The sequence below is a fragment of the Oncorhynchus kisutch genome, linkage group LG10, assembly GCF_002021735.2.
Source record: "Oncorhynchus kisutch isolate 150728-3 linkage group LG10, Okis_V2, whole genome shotgun sequence".
NCBI lineage: Eukaryota > Metazoa > Chordata > Actinopteri > Salmoniformes > Salmonidae > Oncorhynchus > Oncorhynchus kisutch.
In genome coordinates this window covers 5,009,711-5,027,221 of record NC_034183.2, presented here as the reverse complement: position 1 = coordinate 5,027,221, position 17,511 = coordinate 5,009,711, and the positions used below count along the sequence as shown (strand labels likewise).

Sequence of the window (17,511 nt, the reverse complement as noted above, 5' to 3'; positions counted from 1 at the left end):
GTAGGCTAGTTCACCTTTATTTAACCAGGTAGGCTAGTTCACCTTTATTTAACCAGGTAGGCTAGTTCACCTTTATTTAACCAGGTAGGCTAGTTGAGAACAAGTTCTCATTTAAAACTGCGACCTGGCCAAGATAAAGCAAAGCAGTTTGACACAAACAACAACACAGAGTTATACATAGAATGAACAACTAATAACAACAAATAACTGATGAATGCATAAAACTTTCTTTTATTTTTTGCGAAATACCTTATTTACATAAGTATTCAGACCCTTTGCTATGAGACTCTAAATTGAGCTCAGGTACATCCTGTTTCCATTGATCATCCTTCAGATGATTCTACAACTTGATTGGTGTCCACCTGGGGTAAATTCAATTGATTGGACATGATTTGGAAAGGCACACACCTGTCTATATAAGGTCCCACAGTTGACAGTGCAATATGTCGGAGGAAACACTGTACAGCTGGCGACCGAGGTCAGCTTGCAGGCTCCCAGCCCGCCACAAGGAGTCACTAAGGCACAATGGGACAAAGAAATCCTCCCCAGACGAACCCGGGTCTGCAGTGACACCTCAAGCACACGTGATGCATTAGACTGTTGCACCACTCGGGAGGCCAACTTTGACACCGTTTAATCAGCTTCTTGATATGCCACACCTGTCAGGTGGATGGATTAATCAGCTTCTTGATATGCCACACCTGTCAGGTGGATGGATTAATCAGCTTATTGATATGCCACACCTGTCAGGTGGATGGATTAATCAGCTTCTTGATATGCCACACCTGTCAGGTGGATGGATTAATCAGCTTCTTGATATGCCACACCTGTCAGGTGGATGGATTAATCAGCTTCTTGATATGCCACACCTGTCAGGTGGATGGATTAATCAGCTTCTTGATATGCCACACCTGTCAGGTGGATGGATTAATCAGCTTCTTGATATGCCACACCTGTCAGGTGGATGGATTAATCAGCTTCTTGATATGCCACACCTGTCAGGTGGATGGATTAATCAGCTTCTTGATATGCCACACCTGTCAGGTGGATGGATTAATCAGCTTCTTGATATGCCACACCTGTCAGGTGGATGGATAAATCAGCTTCTTGATATGCCACACCTGTCAGGTGGATGGATTAATCAGCTTATTGATATGCCACACCTGTCAGGTGGATGGATAAATCAGCTTCTTGATATGCCACACCTGTCAGGTGGATGGATTAATCAGCTTCTTGATATGCCACACCTGTCAGGTGGATGGATTAATCAGCTTCTTGATATGCCACACCTGTCAGGTGGATGGATTAATCAGCTTCTTGATATGCCACACCTGTCAGGTGGATGGATTAATCAGCTTATTGATATGCCACACCTGTCAGGTGGATGGATTATCTTGACGAAGGAGAAATGCTCACTAACAGGGATGTAAACAAATTTGTTCACAAAATTTGAGAGAAACAAGCTCTTTGTGCGTATGGAACATTTCTGGGATAATTTTGTTTCAACTCATGAAACACTTTACATGTTTGTTTTGTGTATTGTAATTTTACCTTATTTTATTTATTTTAATGAATGTAGTTCTGTATCTGTCTATTCATGTTGTGTATTATGTCACGTTTTATGTTTTGTGTGGACCTTAGGAAGAGTAGAAGCAGCTTTGCCTGTAGCTAATGGGGATCCAGATAAAATACTACACAGGAAAGCATCAGGGAGGAGCAGTCCTTTCTTCTTCTTGAGACAGCATGTAAACAGGCACTGTGTCAGGGGCGGGGCCCTGATTGCGTCCAAGAACGTCCTGATTGGTTGGAATAGGTAAATTATTGACATAGGAAAGTGATTGACAGACCAGAAAGCCAATCAGATAGAGAGGGCCGGCCTTTATTTATTTTTTATATAATTCGGAAAGGCTGTTATGAACCAATTGCAGATATGGCAGCAGGCTAGTGAAACAACTCTATTGGACTAGAGACCCTCGAATGATCGGCTTTGAATTGTATAGTGAACGAGTGGGTGAATGACTGAGTGAGCTATAGGAACGAAACATACCGTTAGGAGTCTGCTGATGATTTGATTGGATAGATGATGAGACGGGTGATCAGAAAGAAGTAATTGTATTTTTATGAATAAGAGGAAGAGAGGAAAAGAGAGAGGATTGCACATCTGGAAATGCTGGTGAGTGCAGCTATTCCATTCATTCTGTAGCCACATCATCATTGTATAATTGCGTTATATTGTTGATCACAATATAGCCTGATTTAATGTAATGTCATGTAGCCTGGGGATTTCTGTAACGGCTGACACGACTATTCGATTGTATCATGTGTGTCATTATACAGACATTAACATTAAACACTCATAAAGGTTTGCACTGTGTGTCATATAAAACTCGGGAAACATATGCGGAACGGAAGAGGAGTCCATGCCCAAACAATGGCGTTATCTTTTTTGTTATAAAAGAAACTCCATACGGAATGCTACAGGTTTTCGTTATTAGATATTTTGAGCAACATTTTTAATGGTTTCGATGTTGGTAGAAAAGGAACTCCACAGAATTACAGGACCCAGACTGGCTGACATTCTTGCGCCTCTACAGGTATTCGTCATTCGATATTTTCAGCAAATGAATTGAACAACACATTTTGTTGTACAACGCTGTCTGGAAAACATCTCCCTTCCCTCTGGCAAAAGAATTGCAGGTTAGCGTTTTTCGTCATGAATGTTGTTCTGGAGGCAGCTCTGCAGAATGGTCACTAGCTAGCACAGTCACAGTCATCAAATCAGATTTTAAACCTAACCCTAATCTTAAATTAAGACAAAAAAGCTAATGTTTGTTTTTATAAATGTTTGAATACAGCCAATTTGACTTTGCAGCTGGCTTATCTAGTGGAAACTCTCAGATCTGCCTCCAGGACAAGACTCATCCCAATAAAAATCAAACTGTAGAAGAGTCACACCATTTCACCATCTGGGTGTGACTTGGCTCAGACAGCATGATCTGATTCTGATTCCATTCCCCGACTTCCTCTCTGTACGTTGCATTTGACTGGTCCTCAGTGTGTTTCAGTTGGACAGACTGGACAGAGCGCAGCCGACACAGCGACGGTGTGAGTGGAGCAGAGAGAACCGAGGATGGGGGGCGGAGGTCAGCAGACGGAGTCAAGCGAGCCGGCCAAGTGTGACGGGGTTGGGCCCGGTGGAGGGCGAGGTGGCAGTGCAGTCTACACCTGGGAAGAGGTCCAGAAGCACTGCCACAGAGGCGACCAGTGGTTGGTCATCGACAGGAAGGTCTATAATATTACCCAGTGGGCGAAGAGACACCCGGGGGGCATCAGGGTCATCAGTCACTTTGCTGGAGAAGATGCCACGGTCAGTAGCCTAACTATGGAAGTTGTTGGTGAAATGTTCTCAAGTTATTCCAAGAAGACTGTTGCAAATGTTATAATGTTGTAGGTATGACATATTACACTAGTTGTTAGTGGATCGTACATTATCATAATGACTAATTACACTAGTTGTTAGTGGATCGTACATTGTGATAATGACTTATTACACTAGTTGTTAGTGGATCGTACATTGTGATAATGACTTATTACACTAGTTGTTAGTGGATCGTACATTATCATAATGACTTATTACACTAGTTGTTAGTGGATCGTACATTGTGATAATGACTTATTACACTAGTTGTTAGTGGATCGTACATTGTGATAATGACATATTACACTAGTTGTTAGTGGATCCTACATTATCATAATGACTTATTACACTAGTTGTTAGTGGATCGTACATTGTGATAATGACTTATTACACTAGTTGTTAGTGGATCGTACATTGTGATAATGACATATTACACTAGTTGTTAGTGGATCGTACATTATCATAATGACTTATTACACTAGTTGTTAGTGGATCGTACATTGTGATAATGACTTATTACACTAGTTGTTAGTGGATCGTACATTGTGATAATGACTTATTACACTAGTTGTTAGTGGATCGTACATTGTGATAATGACTTATTACACTAGTTGTTAGTGGATCGTACATTGATGGATCATGATAACGATCTTAAAGCTGCAATATGCAAATGTTTAATAAGCGGTTCTATCTGTTCTATTTCTATGCTTCCTGTTCTTAAGTTTTCGTTTTTTGGGGGATCTTTTGCTTTCGGTTTTGTTGTTTGTTTGCTGAGATATGCAAATATTTTTTGGGTTATGAAAAAGTTATTTCCCATTTTTTCTCATACAATGATTCTCTACACTATACTTGTTTGTTTTGTCACATAAACTGAAATTAGAGCGAACTATTAGAATTGTAACAACCAGGAAACGGCGGAGCGATTTCTGCATGATGCGTCTTTATTTAATCACACGGCGAATATTAATTATATTTTTGTACTGAGAGACAAATTAATGACATTTGTATGTATTCCTCTTAAACAACATAGATTGATCTATGTCTCTAATTTCTAGGACGCATTTTCCGCATTCCATCCCGATCCTAATTTTGTCAGGAAGTTTCTGAAGCCGTTGCTGATTGGAGAGCTGGCACCGACAGAGCCCAGCCATGACCATGGGAAAAACGTGAGGAGGACCATCTTTCTCTCTCCCTCTACAGCATCACACCCATAACATACATCGTTGTAGGCTACATAATGAAACATAATGTGAAGCCTACAGCATCTCTCCCTCTGACATAGCATCACGCCCACTCTAACATACTGTAGGTTTAGGTAGGGACCCGGGGACCAACGTGAGGCCTGTCTTTCTCTGGCTGATAGGGAATGACATGCTTCTCAGACTGAATGCTGTGCAGAATGATACTTTCTACAATGTGTCAAAAGACCCGGGGACCAAGTCGTAGTGTGTCATCTTCAGTCATCTACTATAATAACTAGATCACATTATACCAGCCTGTCTATGTGCCCAGATGCCCCTATAACTAGATCACATTATACCAGCCTGTCTATGTGCCCAGATGCCCCTATAACTAGATCACATTATACCAGCCTGTCTATGTGCCCAGATGCCCCTATAACTAGATCACATTATACCAGCCTGTCTGTGCCCAGATGCCCCTATAACTAGATCACGTTATACCAGCCTGTCTATGTGCCCAGATGCCCCTATAACTAGATCACATTATACCAGCCTGTCTATGTGCCCAGATGCCCCTATAACTAGAACACATTATACCAGCCTGTCTATGTGCCCAGATGCCCCTATAACTAGATCACATTATACCAGCCTGTCTATGTGCCCAGATGCCCCTATAACTAGATCACATTATACCAGCCTGTTTATATGCCCAGATGCCCCTATAACTAGATCACATTATACCAGCCTGTCTATGTGCCCAGATGCCCCTATAACTAGATCACATTATACCAGCCTGTTTATATGCCCAGATGCCCCTATAACTAGATCACATTATACCAGCCTGTCTATGTGCCCAGATGCCCCTATAACTAGATCACATTATACCAGCCTGTCTATGTGCCCAGATGCCCCTATAACTAGATCACATTATACCAGCCTGTTTATATGCCCAGATGCCCCTATAACTAGATCACATTATACCAGCCTGTCTATGTGCCCAGATGCCCCTATAACTAGATCACATTATACCTGCCTGTCTATATGCCCAGATTCCCCTATAACTAGATCACATTATACCTGCCTGTCTATATGCCCAGATTCCCTGCTGCCCGCTGTCTGTTTACCTATTCAGGAGTCTTACATCTTATCCTGGTACTCTTCAGCTTTCTGTTACTTCTATTTCCTTACCCTTCCTCTTCTTCTTCCTCTTCTTCTCTACAGGTTTCTCTTCTCAATTTACACTGTCCTTATCCCTCTCCTGTCCTTCTCCATCTCCCTCTCCTGTCCTCTTCCTCCCCTCCTCTCCCTCAATTCTCATCTCTCTACCATCATCCATCTTCCTCCTGGTTCATCTACTTTGAGAAAGATCCCATTACATATGTATTGATTATTGATCACCTCTAATCCATACAGGCAGCACTGGTGCAGGACTTCCAGGCCCTGCGTGACCGTGTGGAGAGGGAGGGTCTCCTCCGTGCCCGCCCCCTGTTCTTCTGCCTCTACCTGGGCCACATCCTGCTACTAGAGGCCCTGGCTTTGGGCCTGCTCTGGGTCTGGGGGACCAGCTGGAGCCTCACACTGCTCTGTTCCCTCATGCTGGCCACGTCTCAGGTACCATTACAGTATTATTAGGGAGTACAAGAAGATAGTTGACAGGCAGATTCAAAGGTTAGGCATAGGGATCGAAGGTTAAGGTTAGGGTTAGCGTTAAGGTTAGGGAATTAGGTTAGGGTTACGATTAAGGTGAAGGTTAGGGTGGTGAGGTTAAGTTAGGGTAAGGGTATAGCTTAGCGATAGGGTTACCAAACCACCTTATCTGCCTTTCTTTTTCCCTCTCAGTCCCAGGCTGGCTGGCTGCAGCATGACTACGGCCACCTGTCAGTCTGCAAGAAATCTAGTTGGAATCACATACTGCAAAAGTTTGTCATTGGACACCTAAAGGTAGGCTGCTGGACAATGGTTGGACATTTGACAATACTGTTTCTTTAGGCTGATCTTCTGCTACTCTTTGGATAAGTTAACCGGACACAGTTTAAACCTAGTTCTAGACTGAAAACCATTCTCAATGGATAATCTCCTTTGAAAGTACATTTTACTCCAGGACTAGGTTTAATCTGTGTTCATTGAAACGGTCCCTTTCACTTTCCTACATTCACCAGAGCAGTGTTACATTTCCAAGTTCACTGCTATACATTAGCCTTATTTTGTGTAGTGTCCAACAGGTGTAAGTTACAGTAAGTGTAATTGTGTGTACCATTAATAAGTAACAGTAGCTGTGTGTTTCCAGGGTGCCTCTGCTAACTGGTGGAACCATCGTCACTTCCAGCACCACGCTAAACCCAACGTGTTTAGTAAAGATCCTGATGTCAACTCACTGCATGTCTTCGTCCTGGGAGACAAACAGCCTGTAGAGGTAGTTATCACTATAATATATTTGTGATTCCTGCCCCAACTGGACTCACAACCTTAGTGCTTTATGACCCATCTGACTTCCTGTCATATTTGAATAATATCTAAATATTCATGTAATATTATTAATGTTGTATTTAAATATCCATGTAATAGTTCTTTAATTTATTCATATTCATGAAATAACTATGTAATAATAACCATGTAATATTCACATATCCATGTAATAGCTCATTAATGTAATGTAATATTCATGAAATAACCATGTAAATATGTTAATGTAAATTTCAAATATCCTCTTAACCCCTGTGTAGTCTTAACATTCTGTCTGCTCTGTAAACAATGACCGGCCTTCACTAAACCCCTAAAATAAAACATCTTGATTGAATTTTAAACCCCAAATCTATTTTGCATGAAGAAACAACCTGTCATTCATCACAAACGTTGTGAATATCTGGGGTTTTCCCTCTTCACAATGCAGAAAGACATGCATTTAATCAGTGGACACCACTCGTTTCTATTACAACACACCTGTCACACCTGTCACACCTGTCACACCTGTCATAATCGTTTAGAGGTTTACTATTATTATTATTGCTAAAGGTAGGTGTAAACAAACTTTTTTAGCACACGTGTAGCCTAAGAAAATAGCGGGAAATGTGCAGAAAGTAGTTTTGTTGATGGGAAACAATAACAGTCTTGAACTTTTTTGGGCAACATAGTGATATATTCTTATATACTGTACAATCAGGAATTCAACTACAAAAGTCTAGTCTCCTCCCATCTTTTAAACCATTGCCCCCACCCACAAGGTGTATAAACAACAACAATAAATAAGAATTAAATAAGATAATAGATACAAAACAAAACATGAAGAACACAAATCAATCAAATCTAATTAGCACAAGTAGGACAGTATGCAAGTGTGGACATTGCAGATGTATTTCTCACATGTTCAGAGCATAGTATTTGTTTTACAGCCCTTCTTTCGGGGGGCAGAATTGGCATCTCCCCTCTCTTGCCTGCCCCAGCTGCAGCCTCAGGTGGATCAGGACAAGATTCAGAACCCCTGAACAGCTTTCACAAGCGCTGCAGATGCTGCTGTGCAGGGGAGGCACTCCCTTCTTTGAATGTGTGGGGTTACAAGTGTCTTTCCCAGCTGCTCCAGGAACACCGCTTATCAGGCATCCAGATAGGGTTGATCTTGTTCCGTATCACGAAGGCATTGTATGAGGCCACATCAATGATGTTATGGAAGATGACCAGGGGTCAGCGGGCAGTCCTCCTGCAGCGAGACATCCACTGGTCGACATCCCTGTGTAGACTTGCATCTTCCAAGTATGATGTCATACTTTGCTGGCTTGCAGGGCATATACTGCCAGAAAGGACAGCGACCTATTGACCAAAGAGATTTACTATCAGTAAATAGTATCAGTGCCACAGAAAACAATCACATAAATCAAGGATATTACAGCGATACATAATAAAATGAACGGTCAAAATCACTTACATTACAGATATGAAAATGGAAATGAACCTCAGATTGGAACCAGTTGCTCATCCACTGTTCATCCACTGTTACTTCAGGCCCAGGGTTGTAGAGGTATGGCAGACGCTCCACCCACTTCTCCCAGACCTCTCTTATGGCTCCACCCACTTCTCCCAGACCTCTCTTATGGCTCCACCCACTTCTCCCAGACCTCTCTTATGGCTCCACCCACTTCTCCCAGACCTCTCTTATGGCTCCTGTTCTTTGACAAAAATGTCTCTCTTTCAGCTTGGGGGATTTCTTCTTCATCTGAAGATGATGCATCGTGCTCTGGGTTGTATTCTTCACCATCTTCTTCTTCAGATTCCTCCTTCTCTTATAAATCATTGTTCTCTGGTTCCTCCTGGACATCTGATAAAATCAGATCTATGACCTGTTGGGCACTGAAACCTGCACTCATGGCTTCAGCAAAGGGAGAACTGGGCATCTTTATACCTCCTTCTCTGATTGCATTCCCCATTATTAAACAATGCTTTCAAGACATGTTTATTTTGTCTGAATATGTGTTTATTTTGTCTGAAATTTGGATGATTTAGTCCCCTCCATGTGTGGGCTCGTGGAGGGGTCATGGAGGGGTCGTAGAAGGGTCGTGGAAGGGTCGTGGAGGGGTCGTGGAGGGGAGATGCTGCACATCCACAAGAAAGTTTTAGTTTGGTCTGAGTTCAATCAGCAGCACATAATCTACATTTATCATTGTGTGCGCGTGCGTGTGTGTGTGTGTGTGTGTGTGTGTGTGTGTGTGTGTGTGTGTGTGTGTGTGTGTGTGTGTGTGTGTGTGTGTGTGTGTGTGTGTGTGTGTGTGTGTGTGTGTGTGTGTGTGCGTAGGTGCGTGTGTGTGTGTGTGTTTGTGTAAATTAATTTATAACTGCCGGGTCAAAAATGACCCTAAAACAATCTTTGTACCCTGGTGGTGTACAGACAATCTTTGTACCCTGGTGGTGTACAGACAATCTTTGTACCCTGGTGGTGTACAGACAATCTTTGTACCCTGGTGGTGTACAGACAATCTTTGTACCCTGGTGGTGTACAGACAATCTTTGTACCCTGGTGGTGTACAGACAATCTTTGTACCCTGTTGGTGTACAGACAATATTTGTACCCTGTTGGTGTACAGACAATCTTTGTACCCTGGTGGTGTACAGACAATCTTTGTACCCTGGTGGTGTACAGACAATCTTTGTACCCTGGTGGTGTACAGACAATCTTTGTACCCTGGTGGTGTACAGACAATCTTTGTACCCTGGTGGTGTACAGACAATATTTGTACCCTGGTGGTGTACAGACAATCTTTGTACCCTGGTGGTGTACAGACAATATTTGTACCCTGGTGGTGTACAGACAATCTTTGTACCCTGGTGGTGTACAGCTTTAATGGAAATATGAACAGAGGCGATGTTTCACTTGTTGTAATGTTGGGGGTCACTCTAGGAAACGTCATCAAATTTCAAGTTGAAAAAAGAACCTCTAGGGGGTTTTCTCTGCTGTTAAACATAGTGGGTCATGTTTTACCTTTAAGACAACATGTTCATTAAATTAATGTAATATTCATGAAATAACCATGTAATAATATTCATGTAATATTCAAATATCCATGTAATAGCTCATTAATTGAATGTAATATTCATGTAATATTCAAATATCCATGTAATAGTTCATTAATGTAATATTCATGAAATAACCATGTAATAATGTCCATGTAACGGTTTGTCTCAGTCGTGTTAAAACGGTATTCGTGTTTCTGTGTAAGATCCATCTGACTCCTTGTCTCTGTCTATTGCAGTATGGTATAAAGAAGTTGAAGTACATGCCCTACCAACACCAACACCAGTACTTCTTCCTCAGTAAGTTGCTGAACACGTTTCATTGGATTTCTGTATAGAATCACATCAACTTCCATTGAACACACAAAGACAAAAGACAGACCACTGTATGTATGTATGTAATACCAATATTATCCTTCTGTGTTTCAGTTGGACCTCCACTACTTATTCCAGTGTATTTCCACATCCAGATATTGCGGACCATGTTTTTACGACAGGACTGGGTGGTGAGATTTCATACCAGCTAAATGTAGACTTAATCCTCCTCATTCCCATCTGGAATATAAGGGCTTCCATGAGAGAGTAATGATATGATGTTTAGGACCTTGAGCGTGGCTGAGGTGCACCTATGACCAGCTCGGAAAGCAGATTGCATAGCGGTAAGGTACGGTGGGATTCGAAATGGTCGGTGATCTGTTTGTTAACTTGGCTTTCGAAGACCTTCGGGAGGCAGGGCAGGATAGATATGACTATGCGAACGCCTGGGGGCATTAAATCACTAAAGCTAAGTGAGCAATAATATTGTACTACCAACAACACACTGACTGTACCATCAGAAATGACTAAATCAAATCCAATTTTATCACATACAAATCAAATCAAATTTATTTATATAGCCCTTCGTACATCAGCTGATGTCACAAAGTGCTGTACAGAAACCCAGCCTAAAACCCCAAACAGCAAGCAATGCAGGTGTAGAAGCACGGTGGCTAGGAAAAACTCCCTAGAAAGGCCAAAACCTAGGAAGAAACCTAGAGAGGAACCAGGCTATGTGGGGTGGCCAGTCCTCTTCTGGCTGTGCCGGGTGGAGATTATAACAGAACATGGCCAAGATGTTCAAATGTTCATAAATGACCAGCATGGTTAGCAGATGTTAATGCGAGTGTAGTGAAATGCTTGTGCTTCTAGTTCCAACCGTGCAGTAATATCTAACAAGTAATCTAACAATTTCACAACAACTACCTTATACACACAAGTGTAAAGGAATGAATAAGAATATGTACATATAAATATATGAATGAGCGATGGCCGAACGGCATAGGCAAGATGCAGTAGATGGTATAGAGTACAGTATATACATATGAGATGAGTAATGTAGGGTATGTATACAAGATGCAGTAGATGGTATAGAGTATATACAAGATGCAGTAGATGGTATAGAGTATATACAAGATGCAGTAGATGGTATAGACTATATACAAGATGCAGTAGATGGTATAGACTATATACAAGATGCAGTAGATGGTATAGACTATATACAAGATGCAGTAGATGGTATAGAGTACAGTATATACATATGAGATGAGTAATGTAGGGTATGTATACAAGATGCAGTAGATGGTATAGAGTATATACAAGATGCAGTAGATGGTATAGACTATATACAAGATGCAGTAGATGGTATAGAGTACAGTATATACATATGAGATGAGTAATGTAGGGTATGTATACAAGATGCAGTAGATGGTATAGAGTATATACAAGATGCAGTAGATGGTATAGAGTATATACAAGATGCAGTAGATGGTATAGACTATATACAAGATGCAGTAGATGGTATAGAGTATATACAAGATGCAGTAGATGGTATAGACTATATACAAGATGCAGTAGATGGTATAGACTATATACAAGATGCAGTAGATGGTATAGAGTATATACAAGATGCAGTAGATGGTATAGACTATATACAAGATACAGTAGATGGTATAGACTATATACAAGATGCAGTAGATGGTATAGAGTACAGTATATACATATGAGATGAGTAATGTAGGGTATGTAAACATTAAATTAAGTGGCATTGTTTAAAGAGACTAGTGATACATTGTTTTATTATATAAGTGGCTGGAGTTGAGTCAGTGTCAGTGACAGTGTGTTGGCAGCAGCCACTCTATGTTAGTGATGGCTGTTTAACAGTCTGATGGCCTTGAGATAGAAGCTGTTTTTCAGTCTCTCGGTCCCAGCTTTGATGCACCTGTACTGACCTCGCCTTCTGGATGATAGCGGGGTGAACAGGCAGTGGCTCGGGTGGTTGTTGTCCTTGATCTTTATGGACTTCCTGTGACATCGGGTGAACTATCTTCCTTATCACCGTGATAATTGTTGCTTTGCAGTCATCCTATAGGGGAATAGGGGTGATTTTAGCCAAAACAAAAAAATGGGATGCCAGCAAAGCCACTACACAACACTAAACAATACATTAATTGCGCTGTAATGGTGACAAACGGTGCCCACAAACTGTTAGGGCCGACATATAGCTGTCCCTTCATCTTACCACTGCTACACTTGGCTATCAGCGGAGCCTTGTCTGGCAGCGAAACAGTTCATTCAGCCTCATTTACTGTCTTTAAAAAAACATAGCTGATATGGCTGACTTGGTTAAACAAATGTAGTTTCTAATGACAATTTGAGATGTACAAACTATGGCATAAGGGGACGACAAGTGGATAAGAGGCCATCTGTAATTTCGATTAAGACTTTAATGAGCGAGCTAGGACGGACGTAGTCAATATAACTATTTGTTTAGCGCTTTTGAAATGTACAGCGACAGAATTCAGAACACGGGCCGTTCTTCAAGTGTTCTACCTGTACACCAAGTCAGAACCGTAGGATAAATAAAGGGGGATATAAGCAGACATGGAAAGCTCTTAAAATATTAAATGATAACATGTCTCTAAACCAGGCTGTAGGCTACATGTGCACCACCAAGTCAGAACAGTAGAGTAAGTTATGAGGGGGAAAAGGACCAAATTATTAGGGTGAGGCATATCGGCTACTAACAGCTTACTACACAACATACACTTGATTTACTTTCTTAGCTACAGTATACATATCTCCCTGGCATATTACATCATCAATCAACTTGTTGTGTAATGTCTATGTCCATGATGAGCATCAATACGTTCCATCTATAATTTATAATAAATGTGGGGCTCAAAAAATGAATGATGTGTTGCCACTGGGTAGGAACCCCAGATGTATAATGTCTGGCCTAATACCAATCTTTGTCTCCTGTGAAGGATCTGGCGTGGTCGATGAGTTTCTACCTTCGCTTCTTCTGCTGTTACTATCCCTTCTTTGGTTTCTTTGGCTCAGTAGCATTGATCAGCTTCGTCAGGTAAAGTATGAACTGAGAGGGAGCTCAAAGATTAACTCATTCATTCGTTGTATTCAAACTATCTACAGTATTAGAAAACAACACAATGCTGTGCTTGATGTAATAATGTAATATAATATTGTGGCTGAATAATTATATTGTGAATATTGTACTGTGTATATAGGTTTTTGGAAAGCCACTGGTTTGTATGGGTGACCCAGATGAATCACCTTCCTATGGAGATAGATCACGAGAGACACCAGGACTGGCTCACCATGCAGGTAACATGTCATTACTAGACAACTGGGTCTTGTCTTGGAGTAGGAGGGCTGATCTAGGATCAGGTCCCCCCTGTCCATACATTCCTATTCATTATAATCTTAAAAGGCTAAACTGATCTGGGAACAGCAGTCCTGAGTACAGGCCCAGGAGTGTTTTCTGGGGCTGTGCCTTCTGTAGTTCTCCAGCAGAGGGAGCTGTAACGTGTCTCTTTCTCTGGTCTTAGTTGAGTGCTACTTGCAACATTGAACAGTCAACCTTCAACGACTGGTTCAGTGGACACCTCAACTTTCAGATTGAACACCAGTAAGTGAAACAAATATCCCACCTTACTGTTGTCTGTCAAACAGTATATACTGTATTTATATGGCCATTTATCAGGGCATTGACATACTAAAGTTATAGTTTTAGTTTAAGTTATAGTTTAAGTTTATAGTTTAAGTATTCAGCTTCATTCGATCTTAAATATAACTTGTTGTTTGTACTAAATACTCTACCTCGTAATAGTGTTTAGATACAATATCGATACAATCCTACTCAGAAACAGAGTTTTCTCTGAAAAACTCTGATGTGTCTGATCTCTCTCTCCTTCCTCCTCCCCCACTCTCTCTCTCTCTCTGCCTCTTTCTCTAATCTCTCTCTCCCTCTCTCTCCTCCCCCCCCACTCTCTCTCTGCCTCTCCCCCTCTGTCTCCCAGTCTGTTTCCTACCATGCCCCGTCATAACTACCACCTGGTGGCTCCTCTGGTTCGTGCTTTGTGTGAGAAACATGGAGTTCCCTACCAGGTCAAGACTTTGCAGAAAGGCATGACTGATGTTGTCAGGTAAAGTGTTTTAATGAATACTTGTATAGTGCTATTCCTCTGGGAATAGATTGTACATCATAAGGTGATACCTGCTGCTCTCAGTCTCCTATGTGATTTACCTGGTTCTTAATCCACCTCTGTTCTTCTCCAGGTCACTGAAGAAGTCAGGGGATCTGTGGCTGGATGCGTATCTCCATAAATAAATCCCTTCCTGACTCTGGATGGGATTAAATCCATCGCAGATTAATGACCTGCGAACAGAGAGGACATTTCCTGGATGTTTTTGATGATACTGATCGCTGCAAACATTATTGTGATATAATTGTTTTAATCCTTGTCAGCAGTGAATGGGGACCCATAGCATAAATAGAGGGTTTATATAGTAGGGCCAGGCGTTTTTTTAAAAACAAAAAAACTATTTATTGACCAATATTCCCAGCATTATCCACTGGGTTTGATGCAGGCAGAAAATCCTACGAAATGCTCTGTAATTGACACAAGTCTCAGTCATTCCAGTCTGGTTGTCCATTCGTTTCTGGTGGAGGGGTCGCCTGAACCAGGGGAGGCGCAGCATATGAATCTTAATTTCACAAAACCTATTATTTGGCAGGGAATTCTATTTGTAGATCAGTGATTTTACACCTCGTTTTTCTCAAGCTGATCGCCTCCAACAGACTCAATCCCTGATGACAGGAGGTTATATAAATGGGGCAATTAGAACACTTAAAGGGGAAAGACTATGAATCCAAGCAGAAAATATAAGTGTACAATAAAAAATCTCTATCGCTTGAAATTCCCCGCTGGGATGTTCTTTGCAGACGACAATATATTCTGCAAAACCTGCAATTTAGCGTCACATTTTAAATGGAAAAACAGGATAGACAGGATAGACAGCCATCTGACAAGACCATTAATTATCAATTAACAACAATATTTCACGACGTCTTCGTTGTCTGTTAATTAACATATGGGTATGATAGGCATTTTTGTATCCGAAAATGTAGAGGGTGAAATATAGACTATTTTCAGAATACTAATGGGTCGCCTATTTTCATTTACTATAGAAAGAACACATTTTATCCATCTCCGTTAAGACGTCAGTATTTGGAGAGATGCGCTTCTCCGCCTCCACAAGGTTTATGTAAAAGCGAAGCTACTCGGAGTGATATTCTAACACTGTCGAATAGTTCTCTGCCTGGAAATAAACTCTATAAACTCTATCAGCCAGAACAACTTTAACATATTCACTCAGCTCTCATACACAATGTGTGACAGTGGATTTGTCCGTTACTATGGAGATGCTTTCTGTTGTGTTTTTACCGGAGACTGCGGCTCCGTTCTTTTCACGTGTGTTAATGAAGGTGCGCAATTTGGGATTGTCAACTTTGTTTAGAGGGATGTTGTCGCTTGCAAAAGCAATATATATCCTCATCATTGACGTTTGTACACGTGTTTAATGAAAATGGCTAGTTTGTTCGGCTACATTTTCTTAGATAACATGCCTACTATTCCTATATAATTTTGATAACAGACAATGAGTAAGTAAAATATTTACGCCGATTTATTTCCTTAGGGTAATCATTTGGTGCATTAGTCTAAAGTGCATGCTGTTGATGCAAATATTTTCTTTTAATCTCATTTGAAGTCAAGCCACACGGTTGGGAATTGATTTTGGACTAATTGGATAATTATGTTAGATGATCACGGTGTGAGAAAGTGCTATAACGGATATGGGGTAGAAAAACAACAACCGAAGAACAACCAAAACGCCTGGCCCTAATCATTGGTGCCACCCTGTTTTAACAACATTTATGTATTTACGTATATTAAAATAAATATGTGTTTAAGCCTTATATTACATATATTTAAATATATGGACATATTACAAAATTGGCCTTTTTGATATATTTCTACAAATATGTTTATATATTTAAATATATGGAAATACATTTTGAGAGCATGCTGTGGTAGCTAGCAAAATAAATGCCCAAATATATTTCATAAATATATGTTGCCATGTATTTAAATGAATGGAAATGTTTGCTTTTTACCTTAATGATACTGTAGCTAAGCTACATAAATAAAAACAATCAATGCGTAACACTACAACGGTCAGGACTGAATCACAATAGCCTGCGCTGGATACTTTGAAAAGTCTGAAGGAATGACAACTAAAAGAGTGGTTTCAATCATCTTTATTGTTGGCTCAAATAACTTGGTCCGTTTGTTGAATTGTTACCTGGGAGTCAACGGAAGGTCGCATCTGAAACAATATAATGTATATAATTACCTCTGTGCTCTAAACATCTGAATGTGGAAATTATGTCTTTCTACATCCGGTTGATACTAACGACGTTGATTCCTTCACCTCCAGTGTCCATTTTCAGACTAACAAGTTGACAGTTGTGGATAATGCTGAGACAGGTTGACAGTTACCCTGTGGATAATGCTGAGACAGGTTGACAGTTACCCTGTGGATAATGCTGAGACAGGTTGGCAGTTACCCTGTGGATAATGCTGAGACAGGTTGACAGTTACCATGTGGATAATGCTGAGACAGGTTGACAGTTACCCTGTGGATAATGCTGAGACAGGTTGACAGTTACCCTGTGGATAATGCTGAGACAGGTTGGCAGTTACCCTGTGGATAATGCTGAGACAGGTTGGCAGTTACCCTGTGGATAATGCTGAGACAAGTTGGCAGTTACCCTGTGGATAATTCCCCACAAGAAGAAGAATAAATAAGGTGTTAATGTTCAAATTTGTATTTGTCAAATGCTTTGTAAACAGTGACTTTTAACGTGGCACCGTCACAGAATTCCACCATTACAAGTCAGTTCGTCAAATTTCTGCCCTGCTAGAGCTGCCCGGGTGCTGTTATTTTGAAGTGGAAAGGTCTAGAAGCAACAACAGCTCAGCCGGTAAGTTGTAGGCCACACAAGCTCACAGA

At 40.9% G+C, this 17,511-nt stretch overlaps 1 protein-coding gene across 2 annotated transcripts; it reads left to right on the top strand.

Annotated features, from left to right (window-relative positions):
• The first annotated feature begins 2,006 nt into the window (after window positions 1-2,006).
• LOC109886014 (fatty acid desaturase 2-like) lies at window positions 2,007-14,960 on the top strand. 2 transcript variants are annotated; one of them, XM_031832922.1, is made up of 14 exons: window positions 2,007-2,173; window positions 2,595-2,697; window positions 3,056-3,367; window positions 4,474-4,584; window positions 6,013-6,210; window positions 6,439-6,540; window positions 6,887-7,012; window positions 10,338-10,398; window positions 10,528-10,604; window positions 13,401-13,498; window positions 13,662-13,758; window positions 13,983-14,062; window positions 14,454-14,579; window positions 14,713-14,960. In XM_031832922.1, exons 3-14 carry the CDS (start codon window positions 3,131-3,133, stop codon window positions 14,762-14,764), a joined length of 1,365 nt encoding a protein of 454 aa, XP_031688782.1. In that variant the 5' UTR covers window positions 2,007-2,173; window positions 2,595-2,697; window positions 3,056-3,130; the 3' UTR covers window positions 14,765-14,960. The 2 variants fall into 2 exon arrangements, with proteins under 2 accessions (XP_031688782.1, XP_031688783.1); XM_031832923.1 differs by lacking the exon at window positions 2,595-2,697 and having other exon boundaries at window positions 2,051-2,173.
• The last annotated feature ends 2,551 nt before the right edge of the window (window positions 14,961-17,511 follow it).